Source organism: Zonotrichia albicollis, chromosome 3 (assembly GCF_047830755.1).
Source record: "Zonotrichia albicollis isolate bZonAlb1 chromosome 3, bZonAlb1.hap1, whole genome shotgun sequence".
Lineage (NCBI taxonomy): Eukaryota > Metazoa > Chordata > Aves > Passeriformes > Passerellidae > Zonotrichia > Zonotrichia albicollis.
In genome coordinates this window covers 28,850,330-28,868,400 of record NC_133821.1, presented here as the reverse complement: position 1 = coordinate 28,868,400, position 18,071 = coordinate 28,850,330, and the positions used below count along the sequence as shown (strand labels likewise).

The 18,071-nt window shown below is 40.6% G+C and overlaps 1 protein-coding gene across 9 annotated transcripts in view; it reads right to left on the bottom strand.

Annotated features, from left to right (window-relative positions):
- Nucleotides 1-18,071, bottom strand: part of SUSD4 (sushi domain containing 4) — a 94,713-nt gene that overhangs the window by 38,737 nt on the left and 37,905 nt on the right. For 8 of the 9 annotated variants that reach the window (XR_012579453.1, XM_074537023.1, XM_014272963.3 and 5 more), the window contains exons 3-5: nt 12,092-12,304; nt 4,923-5,102; nt 1,409-1,597 (exon numbers count right to left, since the gene is read on the bottom strand). Coding sequence is in view for 8 of the 9 variants with exons in the window: in XM_074537023.1 (XP_074393124.1) it covers nt 1,409-1,597; nt 4,923-5,102; nt 12,092-12,304 (582 nt within the window). In the remaining variant the exon portion in view is untranslated. Of the gene's footprint in view, nt 1-1,408; nt 1,598-4,922; nt 5,103-9,199; nt 9,340-12,091; nt 12,305-18,071 lie in introns of those variants that run through there. The other variant, XM_014272966.3, reaches the window with a different exon arrangement.

Here is an 18,071-nt window from a genome sequence, read left to right as displayed (position 1 = left end):
TCATGTTTTAAATTATCAAGAAAAAGAGCCTCTCTATGATTTCATCATACAAGCAAGAAACAATGAGCACATGAGTTTTCTTGGGTATTTTGATAGCAGCTGGGATGCTCACCTGTGTTAAGTAACAGTAAGACACAATTTTTCCTGCTTCACATACTTGAGTTTCATGCTCTTATCTTTCTAACTGAAGAACTGTAATTTTTCTCAAATCAGTTATATTGTTTGGATTAAGCCTAACAGGGCCCTTCTGATTTTTTAATGTGTTTTCCATGCTATAAACAACAACAAACAAACCTTCCAAAAATGGCTTACATACAGCTGGTTGAGGATTAATCTTTCATGGTAAGCTAAATAAACAACAACAAAAAAATCATCTTGTTTTGTCATTCCAAAATTGCAAAAGCATGTTTGAATTTTAGAACTTGAATTGTCAGCTAAAAATAAGGATAATGAAATTATTTTTGTGCAGTTTGTCACTTTGTTGATGCTTTTGGCAAATTTTTGCACTTCCAGAATACTTAGCATTTAGTTCAATGACATAAGCATCACATATGAATTCCTATAATTGCTTTTAGCTAATTTCTACATATAGAGAGCTCCCTTAACAGGCTTGAAATAGAACAAAAATGTGGTTTTTTTTAAGGGAATGAAATGCAGAGGATGTATTTGGACTCTCAAGACTTCCTAGGATGTTTCATTCACGATGTGAAGATGGAGGAGGGTAGTTTATGCAGTTTTGGCAATGTATGGAACAATCCATCCAGTATCGCTGTTTTAGATGTCTGGGTTGCATAGATAAACACACTACAACACCCTCCATCCCAGCTCTAGTCACAGAGCCTTTTGGCTCGGTAGGATCCAGCTGCTTCACAATGAATGGTTTTTATGCTCCTCATCAATAAACTAGCTCAGTTGTTTTTCATTGTCAATCCTTCTTTAAGGTAGGGGAGACAGCGAATACCCAAGTGTGCAGCACCATGTGGCGCTGAGTAATGACTGCAGCTGGCACAGCCCAAACCAAGGATTTCTGTGGTGTATATTTTAGCTGATCATGGAAATCTATCCATATGTGTAGGAGCTCTGACCATCTGCACAGGAAGGTGAGTTATGTAACTTCCTCAGTGTTTTAATCAGAAAGGCAGCAGAGAGTTTTCATTTTAAAGGCAAAGCAATCATTAGGAGCTTTCCCTCTTGCATTGGGACACTGTGAGAGCAAACACTACTTGGGAACACCACGAGTTGAGGGTGCAGTGAAGCACAGCAGGAACACATCAGAACCCACAAAGGCTCTGCACACCCAGTGAGAATATCACTGAGAATGGAACCGTGGCTACAGCCCTGAGTTAAAACCACAGAGAGCATGCAGGTCTTGCAAACCAGAAAGAGAAACAAACAGTAAGGCATTTACCTTCCACATCAAGGCACCTAGGTGGGCTATCTGACCAGATAAGGTTATACATGCACTCAAGGATCTCTGCCCCTTCTAGTTTATATCCAGGAAAGCACTGATAATACACCACTGTTCCTACAGGGAAGGAGGCCCCGAACTCAGAAATGTTAATGTAACTATGAGGAAGAACCAACGGCCTCAGGCAACCTGCAAATTAAGAAGAGGGAGATTTCTTTTATTATCAAGTGCTTATCTCAGTCATCTTCACACATCTCAGTTACTTTTTCTAAATTGAGGAGTGTGATTTTTCATCCTCTCCACAATGAATGGCATGTCTGCATGATCTCCCTCAGATAGATCTGCCTCATTATTCTATTTCAAACCCTTTTGTTGTTTAGCCCACACGCTTTGCTAGCATGGGCTTCACTCCCAACAAATCCAGGAAAGGTTTTCCGAAACCGACAGTATTTTGTTTAACAAACATTTACCATTTCAGCAGATGGCAATCTCTTTTTGAGGTAGAATCTTTAATAAATAAAGATTTTCATTTATATAAATGGTGAGTTTTATTCCTCCTCCTAAAAAATGACAGGTATGTAAACACTCTTACATATTAAAACTGCTTCTGTGACAAAGTGTATGCAACTGTAAAAGATTTGCAGGCAGAATTCATGACTTTGAAATTCCAGTCATGAATTGAGAAAGTCTAAAGGGACATGACTTCCTAGGAGCAGTCCCATGATAAATACTGAGCGAGGTCTTAGACTAGGTTATCAAAAATTTAAGGTATCTGTTATCATCATAAATTGTAAATGTAGTCAGAATCAGATACTATGTTCCAGTGCTACTTCTGGAATTACTCCTGAGGGATTTGTACCATGGCTGGTACTGAGCAGCGACAGTTAAATGGTCACCAACCAAAATTTGGGGCAACAAAGAGCAGTGAATTTAACAGATAGCATGTCTTTATAACATGTCATTCCTCATGACCCTAGAAATGACCCTCTGGGTAATGCTTGACACTGTTTGATTTTTTAATTTGCAATAATGTGGAGAAAAGATAACTAGTAATCATGGAATGACAAATAATATTTTAGAATTATGTGACTAATGGAAGCTGCATTATGGCTGTCCATAAATGGGTATCTTGCCACTACTAGGAATTTGTGAAGGATGTTCATAGGACTCCCATAATTTTAAGCTAGAGGAGGATACAAAAATCAGTCTGAGAACTGCTTGTAAGGTACTGGAATTTAAAACAAAAAGCCTAAGCAGCATTTCAAGCAGCCATTTCCTTGCAACAGTCTTTTGAGGGAGAGGAACAAAACCAAAAGAAAATAAAAGAAAAAGCTTGAAAGCTTTTTGCAGCATGCTGTACCACCAGAGCAACAATTTCAATAGCTGTTGAAGCAGCTGGTTATGTCCCTCTCAAATAAAGCTTCAAGCATCCTGTCTGCTGGCTGCTACTTCTACCCTGATCAAGAATGCCCCACACACCACACTCATTCCTGCAAACTGAGCAGCACATCGAGCAGGACGAGGTAAGCAGCCCCCAGTGGGACAGAAAGAGCAGAGACTGCCCAAGCAAGACCAAGCTTACTCTTCTCTGTACTGTATCAAGGAAAATTTGGTCCTGCTGGCTCAGAATTTTAATGCTCATTATGTTCCTGTTCATGCAGGACAGAGATTTATTTGAATTTGTATGACAGCCAAGCATTTGTGAAAATTCCTAGGTCTTCAAACACTGCTTGAAAAACTCCATTTTGACATTATTTTGCTAAGTAACATCATCCAGACCAGTAATTAATATTATTATCTCATGGCAAAAATAGAGGTTAGATTCTTATATACTCCACAATCCTTCCCCACTGCTCTGGCAAGGAAAAAAGGCATCTTAGTGTCATAAGACTCCCCTGCCTTCTGTAATGAAAGGGCCATAGAAATGTAACCGACAGCCTACCTAGAGCAAGAAGACAAGTGACTTTGATCTTACCAGTGCCTGACATGTCAAAAAGAAAATTCTGGAATTCTGCAGTAACTTTATGGAATTTGGCAAATTATGGCAGGGTCTTGAATCTGAATTGCCTATTCTCTGCCTACCCAGTAATCACAGCAGACGGGTCTTGTGAAATTGATTTCTTAACTTTTATTAGCACTGCTTTTATTTTGAAAAGCAGTTAATATTGACTATTAAGTAGGAGTAATTGATTGTGTTACACAGTATAAACACAGCAACAGAAGTAATAAGCCAAAGGGTATTTGGGGTACTGCTACTAACTCAGTAAATATTACGTGTCAAAAAGTTTGCCCCTGGATCTTTGGCAAATGCAGCATCTGCAAATCAATCTGTTAAGCATTCATCTCCCCCCGCTGCAAAAATTTTAATCTACTTAAGTTAGATGTGAGGTGCACCCCCACAGAAAGGGGCTGTACACTTCATACTGCCACACGTGATGCTATCGCTGATAAGACACCCCAAAACTGGTGCCTGCTTTGCTATGGTTTTGCAAAATCTCCCCTGTGTGGATCTAAAATGGTGACCTAGCCTGGTAATATGTCTAAGCTTCTGCCCCAATGGAGGGCAGGATCTTGGGCGACAGTCTGATGTGCTACTGCTCCTGAGAAGTGTCCCAGCTCACCTGCCTGCCTGCCCTGACTCTGGAAATTGGTGTGACAGTAAAATTAAGTGCCTACAGAGAAGTGTTAGCTCTATGAGAGGACAGATGGCTTTGAAGAAAGTTGGGACTAACCCATTCTGCTCCTCAGTTAAAATCTCTTCCTGCTGTTCAGTGGGCCAAGCTTGTTACCAAGACTTAACTTGCTTAAAACAGAATCAGTGGTACTCAGATATGCTTATTAGAAATATGAAGGGAAAGGGAACCCAGAGTTACTGAATTTCCATTCACTAAAGCTGGCTTACCCCCAGCCATTTCTCACAGTCTAAGTTGAGCTGGGATCCTATGCTGTTGATATTTCTAATTCTATGATAATGGCTTTTCTGGCCAAAATCATCCCTGTGCACACGCTGAATTTTCAGTCAATACGTAAAGGTTTAATGGACTGTGAATCTAATCAACAGCTCTGCTGAAAACTCTGACAGGAGAACAGGTACCAGTTTCTCTCCTCTACCCTTGCCTTCTACACAAGGTGAAGGAACATAAAGTGCAGTTAGAAGCTTAAATATTTACACAAATTAATTGGTGAAAAAATGCAAGACACCCATCAGAACTTCTGACTGATTATCTTGATTGTTTTTTACTTTTTGATGCAGTGTATCTGTGTCAGATTTGAGATTTGCAAACAAAAAAGCAGTATTTATAGTAGTATAAGCATGGGAATTGTCAGGGAGTGACACCTTTCCTGCAAAGAGCAAAGGGGAAGAGAAATCAAAAAATCTTAGCAGCAGCACTACTCAAACACTGCACTGTGGAGCTTATCAAATCACTTAAATTATTACAGCTGTAGCAAAAAATATTGGCAAACTATGACAAGATGTATGAGCTATAAAATGGGACGTGCTGGAGTACTAAACCTTGACATATGGGTAGATTATCCCATGTTCCATCATCTTGGCATATGGAAACCATGTTGTCTAAGTCAGGGTAACGTATCTGGAATCCTTCATGACAGCTGATTATTAACTTATCGCCAGTCCTGTATGTCTTGTTATGAACCTCTGCATCTTCAACATGTGGAACAAGGCAATCTGTGACTTCATGAGAAAAAGAAATAGTAACTTAATTAAAAAACACAGCTAGCTGTTTAGTAATCAAGCTCTTAAAAAGAAGTAAGCATTTAATATAAGTGCTCTGCTTAAACGGTTTGGAAAATACATGCATTTCAGTAAAAGTGCCTTTTCCCTAGTAAACCATCATTTTACCAAGTCTATAGCACGGTAGGAGAAGCTCCCCCAGCCTTTTAAAAGCTAACAAAATTAGGAGCCTTTAGGAAGGCTGTGGTTGATTTTGGTCCTCCATTCATCATGTGTGCAATTACACCCCAAAGTCTGACTATCCCAAGGTTCCATGCAAAGGCAGACTGTGACAGCACTAAGGACAAGACAAAAGAAAAGATAAAATACAGATATGGCATGAGGAATACAGAAAAGCTGCAGTTTTAGCAGACAGATGAAAATCGGGTACATTTACAAGGGTTTATCCAGCTCCATTCCAGAGTTCATTATGAGAACGCCTTCACTTTAATTTCCTTGATTATGTTTTAAACCAGATAGTTTTGTGTGGCTGCATTCATATGCCTTTAGAGGACATGATTTTTAGGGTCCTAAGCAGCATCTTGAGTGCTTGTAGAATACTCTCAAGAAGGGACTGCAAATCTGAAGTGATATACAGGGATGGGGCCTAGTGCCTGTCTGTGACACATGCATCAGACAGTCACAGATTTCACTCTAGGTACTAGTGCCAAAGACATCAAAATACAGAATGAAACTCAGAACACTTTAAAGATGTACAAAGTGGAAAGGGGAAGCAGGGGGAAAATCCCCTAGTAATACCGAATAATTGAGAAAAAAGCCAAGAGGGTCTGAGGGAATAATCTGGGTGACTCAAAGTTCATCCTCATCACAAAGGCAAAGTGAGATGAAACGAGATGAACCAGAAGACAGGGAAAGATTAAATATTGGGAGAAAATTTTTGTCTGCCAGCAGTCAATCCATGACAGAGATGGTAATAAGTTTCCAGGCATCAAAACCCAAGAAGTATATCAAACACAACAAAGACAGAAAAATGTTATAAGCCTGTGTTACTCTGTTTTATTCCCCCAACACCTCTACCATGAGAGACAATTATATTAATTTAGGAATACTGTATTTATTAAGGAAAAAAATCCCTTGAGACTTGCATAGAAGAGAAAGTTTCTGCCATTTTCATGGGTAATTCTTGCTAAAGAGGAAGAGGCAAAGCTAAATCTGTATTTAGTACCTAATTGTTAGAATGCACTAAGCAAAGTGATAGTGACAGCTTGTTTGTTTCAAAGCACAAGTAGAAGGAAGATAAACTGTCATTTAGCTGAGGACTCACAAACTACTAAGAGCAAATGTATTTCATAATATTTTTATTTAGTTAGGCAAACTGAGATTCCATCACTATATTTTACTAACCTGAAGGAGGACAGTGTTCCTCCCCCAGTTAAAACAGACTTTGTACCTTCGCATCACAAGGATGTTTCTAAAATTCATTGTACTTCGCTACTTTTTTGGTATGGAGCCTGAGCACATTATTAGTTAACAATTCTTCCACTTCTCTTATTACTTTTTAGCTTCTTGGCAGCTGCTGTAGGTGCCTCCTGCTGCTGGTAGCAGGAAGGGCTGGCAGCTTGCCAGGCAGGGTGAGAAACTGCAGCAAGAAGTTTTCTTAGAATTTATTTATTTATAAATGCACAAGTCTGGGAGGATCCATGCCCTAACTAGAGGTCGTAAAATACACTGGCGAGGGTGCACACATTGCTTTCAAAGACAGAACGGTTTACTCTCTCACTATAAAGTTAATCAGCAGAGAAGACAGCAGAGGATGCCTCAGAAGAAATGCCTTGCGCTAAGCCATAAATGCTGTCATGAAGAGGCTGTCCTGGGCACCCCACAAGGATGGGATGAAATAGATGGAGAACCTGCTTGGCAGCCACGCAGTAGGAGACTGGAGATGGATGCCAGAAGATAACATCAGTGAACAGCTCCCTCTCTTTCTACAATGTCTTTCTGTTGCTATACAAATAAAGATGGTGTATGTACACACAGCAAAACATAAGATTTCCCTTTCAAAGTGGATTCTGTAACAATGATTATCACAGCAACTCCATCCCTATTATTCCAAGGAACAGCTGTAGATGAGATCATTTTAACCAGGTAGATGTTGGCAGAGAACAGAGATAAGTTGCTCACTGCACTGTCGTCCACCTGCCACATCCTGGCTGACTTTGATAACCGGCTTATTACAAGCCCCAGCTAAACACCAGACCAATGGACCACAATATTACAGCTCTTTTTCCTGATGCCTTGCAAGCAAATGCTTTCCCAATGGCTGAATTCATATTTAGCACTGAGATATAACCTGCAGTAGCCACCTCCCACGAAAAACTGGATTAGCTGGTACAAATTCTGCTTGGAAAAGCTAGAAGAAAGTGACTGAATTTTAAAATGTCCTGTCCTAAAAAATAAACTACTTTATTCTAAGTCCTTCTCAGCAAATCCGTGGAAGCTGCTAAACCATTTAAGGGAATATATGGTCTTTAACCAGCATCGAGCAGCAAAGGCTATGACTTACACTCTTTTCTGGCAGTTTTACATCATCTGCTTAAATCTACTGTGTGAGTATTTAAATAGGCCAGCCAAAAGGACACATTTCTTATCTTGCAGGAGCAGAAAGAGGTGGGGTAGAGCCAACAGGCTTAACAGCCTGACAGGGACAAGAGCTCACCTTGCCCTAACTTTCATGAAGATTTGTACATTAGGAACTCTTGGCTTTAGCAAACCAAAAGTGTCCCCCATCACAGAAGATTGGTCTGAAGAATAAAATTTGTTAAACAATATAATTAGAGTATTTTGCTCAGGTGCAAACCATGCAGAACCTCTCAGAACTGTTCCTTCCACCCCATGGGGAAGAAAGATCACCCTACCTCCTCCCAAGAGCACTTGGACCACAATAGCAACTGAGAAGGAAGGCATGACCTAGACAGCATGGAGATAGCCACATCATCCATGGGTACCAGCTGGCCTGTGAAGGCTTGTATCTATTGCAGGTGAGCCCTTACCATCCAAAAATTATCCCTGGTCCACGCTAATCCAAGAAGGTGCTTGCAGGATTTACTTGGGAGTACTGCCCTGACAGAGGCTGGTCCAAACCACGTCAAGGACCTTTACAACACTGTAAGAGTGTGTACAATTGAAGAACTGCCCAATCCCTGCTCTGGCACTGTTTTGTTTGCTACCCGTATGTAAATTCAAATGCAGAGGTCTGGTGCTCCTGTGTATCTTACTGTTGACAAGTCTCTGAATTAGCCTTGACTACATCGAGTTACACCACTGTCAGGCTGGAACAGAAAGAAACAGGGAGGAAGGATGAAAGGAATATCACGAAGAATTGGTTTGATGCAGGGACAGCTCATCTACATTCTGTTCTCTTCAAAGTAAGCATTTAAGAGCAATATTGTCCCTTGGTTTTTTTACTAGTGTTAAATCCATAGTACTGTGTTACTAGGATTGTTCTGTGGATGGCAAACACAGTGTTTTAGTGCATATTAAATAACCATTTCTTTTTATTGTCTTTGCTGGTATTTCAACAATGCAGAGAGATTTCACCTAAGATCTGTGGCCATTGAGCTGTGGCCTGGTTCCAAATGTCACAGAGTGCTCATAATCAGGGTTAAGAATCAGCAAACACTGGGCAAGACAGATAAGAGATGGAAAAATAAAAATACTTCAGTCATCTCATAGACTCAGGGACAAAGGCAAAGCAAATGGAGGGCTAAATGTCCTACAGGAAAGCTGTAGCCAAACCATGTACTAGCCTACTACTTTCACTGCAGCTTTATCATCCTTGTCAGTGGGAGAATGAGGCACTGAGAACACCTCCAAGGTGTCTGTCTGCAGAAGCACAGGGAGAGGAGGACACAGCTCTTTGCTTCATTGCCATCTTCATGCAGACTGTAAATTTAGATTCAATCTCACAGGAAAGAGCAAGCATTTGTTCCAAGTAGGGCAACAGCCTCAGCAGCCACATTATCACAGTGGGAGAAAATTAGATTAAAGTGTGAACAACATGACATACTGCTCTTAAACAGTAAATACAAAATTCCTACCTCAGAGGTTTGGTATTTATGTGCATAACTGTATTAGAGCTGATGAAAGGTACAGTCACCCCATGCTGTAGATCAACATAAGAACGTAACTTTAAGCATACAGATTTTTGACAGGGCATTTATCGGGCACCAAGTCATGCAACTTCATTCTCGTCCTCACACTTAGAATCTCCTGCCTCTTAACAAGACATGACAGACCTATAAAATCAAATAGATTGGGTGAAGAGCTCTAGGCAAACGTATTAGATCTAAAATCAGTTACATTCTGAAACAGGTTGCTTTGCTTTCTTTGGTAAATAACGTCCATTTGTGATTAGAAATTGTGCTACTAAACACATAACAACAATTAAATGCACATAACATATAGACATAAAATTATCCTTCTCTGAATTCAAACTCCTGAGAGTAAATGAACTCCAAAGTACAGTGTTTTCAGTGTTCAAGCTCAGCTGGCACTGCCTGACATTGAAATATGCTGGGATGAGAGGCGTGTAGAGCATACCATAGCCCACAGAGCAGCCAGCCCCCGCCATAAATGGTAAGTGCAGCATAAAGTTTATTTCACCTTGTGATAGGTAATGATGAATGGGAAAACTCCTCTCTACCATAGCCCTCTCTCAATATTCTGCTCCCAGTGTGCAAAAGGATTAGTCTAAAAATCACTTAAGCCAATGCCTAGGCCTCATGGACCGCCACTGAGACTTGGCTTAGTATTTCTTCTGAATCAGTGCTGCTATTGTGCAATGGAAAGAAGAATTAATGCTGTAATCTAATACCTGAGGTATTATAATAATGTTAATCAGGGAAGTACTTAAGCACTTGATTCACTAAATCCTAAATCAGGGTCCTACTCTTTGGTCCAAGTAATAAGAAGCATTTTTGCATCTGCCTATTTTGAGCAAAGAACTTTAACAAGACTAATCACATAATTACAGTTATGCTCCAGCTTAAGTGTTTTGCTTGATCAGAGCATTGGCTAGCAATCTTTTTTAAGTGTTCTATGCTGGAAAGTAATTATTATCTCTAAAGCAACTGTGGCCACATCATCCATCACATTCTCATCTTCCAATTTCTTTCTTTTTTGAAAACACCTAGTTCGAGTGTTGATCACACTGACATTAGTGACAGTTTTGTTGCTGATGGCATTGTGATCAGAAACTTCCTCCACAGATTTCCACTGGGATGGAGGGAAGAGGTTTGAATATTTAATAAAAAACATTAGTGTTTATTTTAACAACTGCAGTGGATGATACAGGCAAGATTTCAAAGATTCACATCAACATTCTTAGCTTCCTGCTGTGCTTAAGGTAACAGAATTTCCAACCATTAAAGCTTTTTCTGGTAGTTCCAATAGCCAATTTAGACACAGGCTGCTGTCATGCTATATTTTTTCTTAAATAACCATGAAATGAGACAAACAAGTTCATTTATGAAAAGTGGCTGTCACAGAAGAGGTCACGATTTTCATACATAGTTATTTTTACAGGCATCAGGTTATTTCTTTAAAGCTGACCCATGTGGCCGCATGATGAGGTGCTGTTGGCACCCCTTTGCCTTTATTTCTAGACATCAGCTGTCACCTGATGAAACAGCTCACGACTGTGTCCCTCATGGCTCTGTAGCCCATGGCCTCACACTTGTCCAGGAGAACATACTTAACCAAAATTTCTCCTGCCAACCAGCCAGCTGCCTGAAAGCCCATGCACTCCTTACCAGCTGCCTCTGGCTACTCTCTCCATTATCTCATGCATTACTTTCACACTGGCTGCTGTTTAGGGTTGTTCCCTTCACATGCATCTCCTGAGTGTGGTCTTCCCAGGCCGTGCTTGTCCCTGTCATGTCACATCCCTGTCCTGGTATAGGATTCTCACACCTACCCCCCAGGATCACAAACAAGTACCTGCAGTTTTTATAAAGGCTAAGTGATTCATGATCCTATACAGTAAGTGCGTTTGTGAGCCACATAAGTATTCAACTACCTCTGAATAAAGTCCATGTATTTATTTTAAGTGGTGAAAGGTAACCTGGAGTAAAATTTATCTTGCTCCAGCATGAAGATAATGAGGCAATGACTAATGTCTTCAGTGGAGAACTCACAACACTAAAATGTAAACACTTTATTTAACCAACACTTTTCACGTCTGTTGACTTTAATAGCTCTGTTGACCAAAAATAAGTCAACAACAAGGACAGGTTATATCTTTAATATACTTGGGGAAATAAATAATTTGTGCTGCTTGGGTGTACTTTGGCCAAAATTTACAGTTATAAAATCAAATCAATCCTGCCTCTAAGACCTAGAAGAAGAAAGCAATGAAATATCCAAAGTATTTAAAACCAAATACAATTTCAAATATACAATAAACTGGTTATGCCATAATAGTCTGAATTATCTCAGAGTCAACTTCTACCCTGGCTTTAAACTTTTGCAGCCTCTGTGTATTCGATTTTGCTACTTGACTCATGCATACATCATCCAATACTATTGTTTAAAATTCCTGATTAGCAGGAGCAGTAGCATTGGAAACTGATTGCATTTTTCTAGTAAAATATTGCAGAAAGGAATATTAAGTGGGCAGCTTTAATAAATAGTTACATGTTAACTTACAATGGAGGTTGTTTTTCCTCTCTGCATCAATTTGTAGCTAGTTAAAAAGGGAGCTTAAATTCTATTTTCACATTTCTTTATGTTCCTTTCAATACACACAGCCTCTCGTGGTACAAATTTAACTGACAAAGGAGAATTAGGGATGGAAAATTAAAGTATGTATCCAACAAGACACAGTGAAATGGACTCCAGCCTGTTGTGTTTTGTCCAGAGACAGACAGACATGGTACATGGACAAGTGAGAAGAACTGATGTGGTGAACACCTTGAAGAAAACTAACTTACCTTCTTGTAGGCACACAGGTTTATCACTGGGTTTCCAGCTCAGGGAGCCATTAAAGTGTCTCACACAAAGTTTTTTGGAAGTACCATTGAGCCTATATCCTTCTTGGCAATGGAACCGGACCACCACACTTTCAAAGAAAACACCTGCACTGGGCGTCTTGTAGCCATGTTCAGGAGCCCCAGGATCAGCACATGCTTGCAGGTCATCAAACCCTGTGTCAGACAAAGATACAATCCAACTGTGCTCATTTACTTCTCATGCTTTTTCTGTCTTTATCCATTATCTTCACAAGGACCTTGTACCTTCCATATTGACCACTAGCAACCCTGCTTGGGTACCAGGTACTCCAGGGCTGGAGACGACCCACCCCCAGCTGAAATGCTCAGGTGACAGAAGTACTCCTGTCTTTTCATGCAGCAAGCAGCTGCATGAGCAAAAGTCAACAACACTCCTTGGTAGCTGCCCTGGATAAAAATAAAGCACTTGACCCAGCCTACCAGTGGGGATTGCTCAGTAATGTGTCTGTAATCACTTCTGGGGACTGTGGGAATTTGGAGGCCTCATGCAGTCACTAGTAGGAATAATAATGTGTCAGAACCAGAGAGGAAGAGAAAATAAGGGGGCATGAAACTTAACTGCCATCCAAAGACACAGTAATTGAAATAGAAGAATTGCTAAGTACAGTGAGATTTCAAGATGGGAGAGAGATCTGCCACAGGGGAAAGGGACACTGTGATGTTAGATGAATGCGACCCTCTTATCTCTTTGGCTTGGTGGCCCTACCACACTTTCCACACATTGTTATAGGAGTGCTGTATTACTCCATTGATACCAGACGGGAATTTGTAAAGTCCTTTACCTCTACAAAATTAACTGTAAAATAACAAACTAAACCCCAATAGTTGCAATCAATAAATGTGATTGTTTATCACTTTCTCAAACTCATTTCAATGCAATTTGCATAAGTGGAAGCTTTCTTTACTGCAAAGCAGCAAAGGTTTAGTGCAGCAGTGAACAAGGGCTGCATACAGAAAGAGCAAATAGCTTTGGAACAGGAACAGGAGGGGGGCAATTAATGCTGACGGGAGGGATGCCTGGAAAGTGTGAAAATCATTGGATGGTAATTTTAATGTTTTGATTTTAAAAGAATTGTATCAGACAGCCTCAGCTACTTCCTGCATAGTAAGAATCAGATGCCCCCACGGTGCAGTCAGAGAGAAGGAAGATATTACAGTAAAGGACTTTTTGAAATAAATCTCCATTTCCTGAAGCTAAATCATTCCCTCTGCCAAGGGCTCATTGTGACGCTGTGGCAGCCAAATGGAGAGCACTGAAAGTGATGAAGGGCTCTTGCATTTGAGCACTGAATATCTCTGCTCAGTCACCTGGCTGACAGCTGCTAGTGAAGAAGCAGGAGGCCTACATCAAGCCACTTGTGTCCTATGTCCCATCACCTGTTTCTGTGAGCAGAGGCAGGACACACTGTGGAGTCACCAGGGTGGATTGCACATTCCAGGATTTCCAGGTCCTGTGCTGAACTCCCCAACCAGGCTATAATTCCCAGGAGGTGATGTGATGGACAGAACCCAGCCCAAATTCCATGACCAACAGCCACCCTGCGCCCCTCTGCAGTGCTCCAACACCTCTCCACTTCCCCAGCATCCCCTCTCCTGGCTGAAACAGCACAAGAGCAGCAAAGCAGCTGCTCTTGCGCAGCTTCACTCCTCCTCCAGTGCAGTTCATCCTGGGAATTGAAGCATCAGTGCAGTGGCCAAGTCAAACACATCCCTGAATTCCACCCACGCCTGGCTCATCTGCCTCAGCTCAAGTCCTCCAGTGTAAATCACCCCAGACTCTGTAATTTGCCAATGGGATGAACAAGGAGAAGCACAGTCATTATGATCATGGGATTACACGCTGTAGGCAATACTTATTAACAGAGAAAGGCTGCCCATTTTTACTGGAGATTAAAAAGAAGCTTCTTATGCTCCAGACAGCAAGCCCACATCCTTTAATAATGTCAGTGAAGATCTTATTTATTTCCCACTAAACCAAGGGATAACATGACATTTAGATCAATTTTGTTACTTCAGTAATCTCGGAATTTGCAGTCAGGTGAGGAATACTGTAACTCGCCTTGAGATATATGTCCTTTCTCACTAGCTGCATCAGGAAAAATGACACTGCTGCCTACTACTTTGCCTCTGCAACAACACAGGAAAAGGAAAGGTGTTGAGGTCACACACAATTTGCCTGGTAAAAAAAATGAGCCAAGCTCATTTCTCAGTTTTCAAAAAGTTAAATATGCAAAGTTAGAGATTTTTACACTTGTCAGCACAAAACTGAACATGGAAGGCAAAAATGTTTTCTTCCCAAGAGCAGGCTAATTTTGTGACCCTACTGCCACTTTTCTGGTGACCCTCCACAAGCAAAGATTTCCATTCTTCCTTGGAATCCTTTTGCAGTGTGTGGGTCTCTCAGGTTCTTTTTGTTGAGTGCGGTTAGCAAGCAGACAAATCTATCTATCCTCAAGGGGAATTCCCAAGTAGAAACTGGAACACGAATGGGAAAATTGAATTATGCACCCTCTGGTTTCTACAGAGCCAGTAGCCAGCTGTTACTCAGTTACTGCATAATAGATGACACACGGACTCATCAGAGGATCACTGCTTCCTGGCTTGTTCCTGAAGCAAGGAAGAAGGAAAAAGCCTCAGGGAAGAGCCAATTAGGCAGATGGCACACACAATACAGTAGCATCTTAGCTCCATAGATAGGAAGAGTAGACGCAGCTCAAATCAAAATCCTGCTGGAAACAGTGGAAGGCACCTGGATGTCAAGCTTCTTATGAAAGTGTAGATGATCCAGGCACAAAGCAGAGAAGGCAGGGCTGTGCTGGGGCTGGGAAGAAGGAGGTATGAGGAAGGTATGGGAAGGCTGCCCCTGTGCTGAGGATCTCCCAGTGCACAACAGGCACTCCAAAGGGGCAATTGCCACCAGAGAATTCCAGAGAAGCCAGGAACTGCTCTGATTTTCACCAGGCTTGCTCCTCTCTTGCACAAGAGCTGTGGTGAAGTTCCAACAGCTTATTTAGCAGACAGCTAAGTCCATCAGTCTTTTCCAATTTAAGTATAAACTTTCTGGTACAGTATTCAAGAACAATAATGCTCAAACATCCCTGAGAATTGCCATCTTCCATTTCTTCTAAATAATGGCAGAATTAGACCCTTTACATAATAATCCTATCCATACAATCTCATCTAGTTAAGCTCCACCCTATAAAAAAATTTAAATATATGTCTTCAATGACATATATTGGTAAATTTTTTTTCTCACAATCTTTGTTTTCTTTTCTTTTTCCAAACTATGCATTTAAGAGCAGCTACTCCAAGTTGTGACACAGTAATTTTCTAATGGTAGGAATAATCCTACATAATAGATGAGATGCTATAGCCATCTTATGCTCTAGTCCCTTTAGAACCTGATGAAAAAAGCCAAAAATCTGCTCAGCTGGAGCCATCATATAGGTCTTTGGAAGAGAAAGCCAATCTTTCAGCTATAATAAAAAGCTGCTATCCATTAGGTAAAAGGTATATCAGATAAGATAGAAAGTAACTCAGAACTACAATGGCTTCTGTTTCTTGACAAACCCTTCAATAAATCTTTGGGGAAAAGATTACTGGACTTTTTCTTATGGTTAAAAGGAGGGAAGGGGAAATCATCATCACTACATACTAGTAAAAATTATACAACACACTTCTTAAATAAAGAAGTAAACTTTCATGTTGCCTATATAGTAAAAATTTAATAAGGCCAGCAGCCATGATAATCAATACTACATCATTTGCAGCAACTTTATGGAATGCTATTGCATGGCTTTATATCCCTAAAGTAAACACTACACAATTACTGCTGGAACTGACTATTTCAGTAATCAAAATAGGTTAATATTTGGTCCAAGTTGCAGACTTTCTGTATCACATTTAAGGGATATTGTGTAAAATTTCATGGACAATAATGTCTTCTTGGCAAGGTTATGAGCACATAAGGTCATCATCATCAACAAAGCATGCAGTTGATACAGAATATATTTTGGGGTTGGTATTTACCAATTTACCACTTTTCTACTCTTGGACCAACCAGAAAATAGCAATGCTCTTGATTTAGATAACCCTCAAGCAGATTATATGGTGCTTACTTTACCTAAATTTCTTGGTATTGTCAGTCAGGTAAAATAATGTAAAATTAATGAGAAGACTGAAAAATGAGCAATGTCCTCCTTGGGGTATAAAATGAACCATTGTAAATAACTTGATCAGATTGCTTCGAGAATTCTGCATTGTACATTCTCAAACTTAAAATTATTCATCTCATCCCCAATGAAAAGTCTGAAATGTTGGAATCCAGGGGAACATTACATATGTGTGATGACAAGAAATTGTGACAGGCACAACTGAGCTTCAGACATGCTTAAAAAAAAGGCAGGAGGAAGAGCCCCTCAGTTCATCCCATAAATCTATTTTTCTCTGCTTCTTTTTCTCAGTTGTGTGGTTTTTTTTCCTTGTTTCCCCTCTTCTCTCACCTCTGTATCTTACAGCTCCTTGTAAATTCATGGTGCTGGCAAGGTGATTTCTAATCTAGATTTGATGGACTTCTTTGCCTCTAAAGCTGCTATAAAACATTTCACTGACACACTGCTGATCCATGTGAGCTCAGAACTGGCTTCATTCATTCTTAAACAGAGGCAACACTCTCATTCCATTTTGTTATATACACCCACTGAATGAAAAGTGACATATAATGTGCAATAATATTCAAGACAGAGAGTATTTTCAGTGTTTGTCTTCAGCAGGATGGAGAATGGGCTTCTTGTACATCAACATCTGCATTTGGGTTCACTAAATCTGTCTCGACCAGAAGCAGGGGAAAGCAAAAGCTTCGCAGACTGTGGCAGGACCAGACTGCCTGCACACACATTTTAGAAGGAGTCTGTAAACACTGCAGGAGCAGGTTATCTTAGGCCAGCTCTCAATAAAAAGCCATTCTGGAACTAAAATAGAAGGGCCACAAGTGTAAACATGCCAAGGGCTTGCTTGTCTTGTACAAAGGAAAAGTTGTTTTCATCCCTTCAGGAGTTTCTGCCCTGTTTCTGTGAAAGCCATGCAATCACAGCACTGTGTGCCTCTGGCTGTTTATGCTTCCTTGCTGCTGCTGATGTTAATTGAACTATCCATGTACCCTAGGAACAAGAAAAGGAAGATGTGCGTTGATTAGCATCTAGACTTGGAAGTGAAATTTAATTATAAAGCTATGATTTCATTAGTGAAATGCCTGCTAAAATCTAAACTCTCCGTAATCCCTGAAAGGTCAGTAATGCTTAAGCTTCCCTGAGACTTCAGCAGCTTTGCAAAGCCCTGCCTTGTTCAGGATGTGAATCACAGCCTCCCTTGCTACCCTTGCAGAACATTATTAAACTCCTCCCAGCATGGCTGCATATCCCTCCTCATTGGGCTAAGCCTTACCCAGGGCAGACTAACAACCCACTGGAAGAGACAGAGAAGCTCAAATTACTTTGTAGGAGAAACAGAACAGCAAAAAAGACCTCCAAGGACAGGTATTTTGCTTAAGTCACAAACTGATCTATCGAATCAAGAACACCATTAAGCTACTTACAACACAACATCCTTCTTATAACACAAGAGCATCATAGCAGAAAAAAAGAAAATCAGTGTGTAATGCAGCTCCTGAGCACCAAACTGACCCATCTGCAGTAAAAAATGAACATGCAAGCCCTGCATGAAGAGCAGCAGACTCCAAGAGAGGCAATTGGTCATTCAAAAGGCTGAAAGGTTCACTCATTTGCAGTTCCTCATTTTTCTGATCTTTCATCTTCTCCCACAACCCCAGCCTCCCATCTGTGTTCTCCATCCTCCTTCACCACAACCCACTGTCAGCCAACACCCGATCTGCCCTTGCACTCTC